Source organism: Lampris incognitus, chromosome 3, assembly GCF_029633865.1.
Source record: "Lampris incognitus isolate fLamInc1 chromosome 3, fLamInc1.hap2, whole genome shotgun sequence".
In the NCBI taxonomy this organism is placed as follows: Eukaryota; Metazoa; Chordata; class Actinopteri; order Lampriformes; family Lampridae; genus Lampris; species Lampris incognitus.
The window spans coordinates 8,217,833-8,220,332 of NC_079213.1; the positions used below are offsets into that span (position 1 = coordinate 8,217,833).

The 2,500-nt window shown below is 51.8% G+C and overlaps 1 protein-coding gene across 2 annotated transcripts in view; it reads right to left on the reverse strand.

Moving 5' to 3' along the window:
• cdk17 (cyclin dependent kinase 17) overlaps positions 1-2,500 on the reverse strand; it is an 82,181-nt gene that overhangs the window by 35,863 nt on the left and 43,818 nt on the right. For both annotated transcript variants that reach the window (XM_056277881.1, XM_056277882.1), the window contains exon 2: positions 1,249-1,395. In XM_056277881.1, coding sequence (XP_056133856.1) covers positions 1,249-1,375 — 127 coding nt within the window. In that variant the 5' untranslated portion in view covers positions 1,376-1,395. The remainder of the gene's footprint in view (positions 1-1,248; positions 1,396-2,500) is intronic.

A 2,500-nucleotide genomic window follows, 5' to 3' on the forward strand; every position in this document is an offset into this window, starting at 1 on the left:
GATGTGACTGAAGAATTGGAACATTAAAGGCTTGGTTAAAGGTCAAAGGTCTCTCTGTCTCTCTCTCTCTCTCTCTCTGTCTCTCGCTCTTATTTATGGTTTTCTCTGTGCCCGCTGGCAGGCTGGTTAAACTGACTTCATTAACTTAAGGATTTCATCTTTCAAATGCCACTGAGAGCACTCTTAGCTGCCAGCTACGTCAAACATTCCACCAGGATCCGGAAATCTGAGCGTGTGTGTGTGTGTGTGTGTGTGTGTGTGTGTGTGTGTGTGTGTGTGTGTGTGTGTGTGTGTGCGTGTGTGTGACGGAGCTAGACCGTTTCCTGCGGACAAATGTATCCTTTGACATTTAAGGCATCTCACTGACGCACTTCTCCAAAAATTGCCCTGAATAAGTGACTGGCTGTATGGCGGAGGGGAGGGCACCTTGCTGAAAGGCACTTCAGTAGCAACACGATAAAACATCGTGCGTACTGCACCACAGACAGCACACCCCGCTTCACCATAATCTAAAAAAAAAAACTGATCAAACATAATATGCAAAAATACCGTACAAAGTACATCCCTGTGTGTGTGTGTGGGGGGGGGGAGCTAGCGTTGTCGCCTCACAGGAAGAAGGTCCTGGGTCGAACCCCGAGGTAGTCAACCTCTGGGGTCATCCTAGGTCGTCCTCTGTGCGGAGTTTGCATGTTCTCTCCGTGTCTGCGCCGGCTTCTCCGGGTGCTCCGGTTTCCCCCGCCATCAAAAGCAACATGCATGTTAGGGTTAGTACTGCCTGTGCCCCTGAGCAAGGCAGCGGAAAGAAGGACTGGAGTTGGTCCCCGGGCGCCGCACGGCGGCTGCCACCGCTCCTGGCTACACAGCTAGGATGGTTAAATGGGGCGTCGGGTAGCATGGCGGTCTATTCCGTTGCCTACCAACACGGGGATCGCCGGTTCGAATCCCCGCGTGGGTATGTACCCAGGTCGCTGCACTAGTGCAGCGTGGGGTAGTGCAGAGTGGGGTAATTGGCTGGATACAATTGGGGAGAAATGGGGGGGGGTTAAATGCAGAGAAGAATTTCCCCATGGGGATCAATAAAGTCTATATATATATATATATATATATATACATATATATATATATATATATGTATATAAATAATTCCCATACACACACAGCCATGCAAGAAGCACACAGACCGTTGCAGAGAACCAGATACAGACACACACAGACGAAGAAGAAACCGCCACACGCGGGACAACTGACCGTTGTCCTTGGAGCCGCCGTCCTCGATGGTCATCTGCTCGGCGAGCTCGGACAGGGACTCGTCGATGGTGTGACTGGAGCGAAGCGTCAGAGACAGACGCCTCTTGAACCTCTTCATCTTCTCCATGACGGAGCCGCGCACACAGCCTGCAAGGCAACGGGTCAGAGGTCAGCGCAGGTCAGAGGTCAGCGGTAATGAGCGCTCACACACAGACACACGGCAATACACAGAGCTGTTTGGTTTTGTACCGATGAAGGTACAGTGTGTATATACTGTGTGTGTGTGCTGCTATGAAGAGTGCCCTTGTGTGTATGTGTGTTCATGAATACATCTTGTATACAAAAGTCTATGCATATAGTATACAGGTGTGTATGTGTGTGTCTTTGCATCTGTCTGGGAAAATAACAGCGTGCTGTTTGCCGTCTTCATAAATGAATACACATTGTGTACGAGAGTGTACGTACACACGTGTGTGTGTGTGTGTGTGTGTGTGTGTGTGTGTGTGTGTGTGTGTGTGTGTGTGTGTGTGTGCGAGCCCCAGATGAAATCACTTGGCGTGTGTCTCCTCAGAATGGCCTGGCGGGCCAACATTCCCAGACGAGCAGAAAATAGCGGCGGTCATGAATAAAGCACCACTCTTTTTAATCTAATATTCATGAGCAGAGGTGCAGTGCGGGCGGGAGGGAGGGAGGGAGAGAGGGGGGGAGGGAGGGAGAGAGGGGGGGGAGGGAGGGCGGCGCACCTCGAACCCGCGGACGTCCCTCAACAGCACGCCAACAAGTTATGAATAAAACATTAACGAGGGCTCCAGACGCTAATACCGCCGGCCTTAATTACACTCAAGCATGTGGGGGGCAGATGTGCTCACCCAAAAATACCACCGCCCCCCCCCCCGCCCCCCCGTCAGAAGTGCATGAACGCCAATTAGAGGTGCAGAGAGACGGACAGATAGACAGACAGGTAGAAACACAGGCAGACAGACAGACAGACAGACAGACAGACAGGTAGAAACACAGGCAGACAGACAGACAGACAGACAGATGGGCAGACAGGCAGACAGACAGACAAACCAGCAGGCAGACAGACAGAAAGATAGAAAGGCAGACAGACAAACCAGCAGGCAGACAGACAGGCAGGCAGACAGACAGACAGACAGGCAGGCAGGCAGGCAGACAGGCAGACAGACAGGTAGGCAGACAGACAGACAGACAGACAGACAGACAGACAGACAGACAGAGACAGACAGGTAGA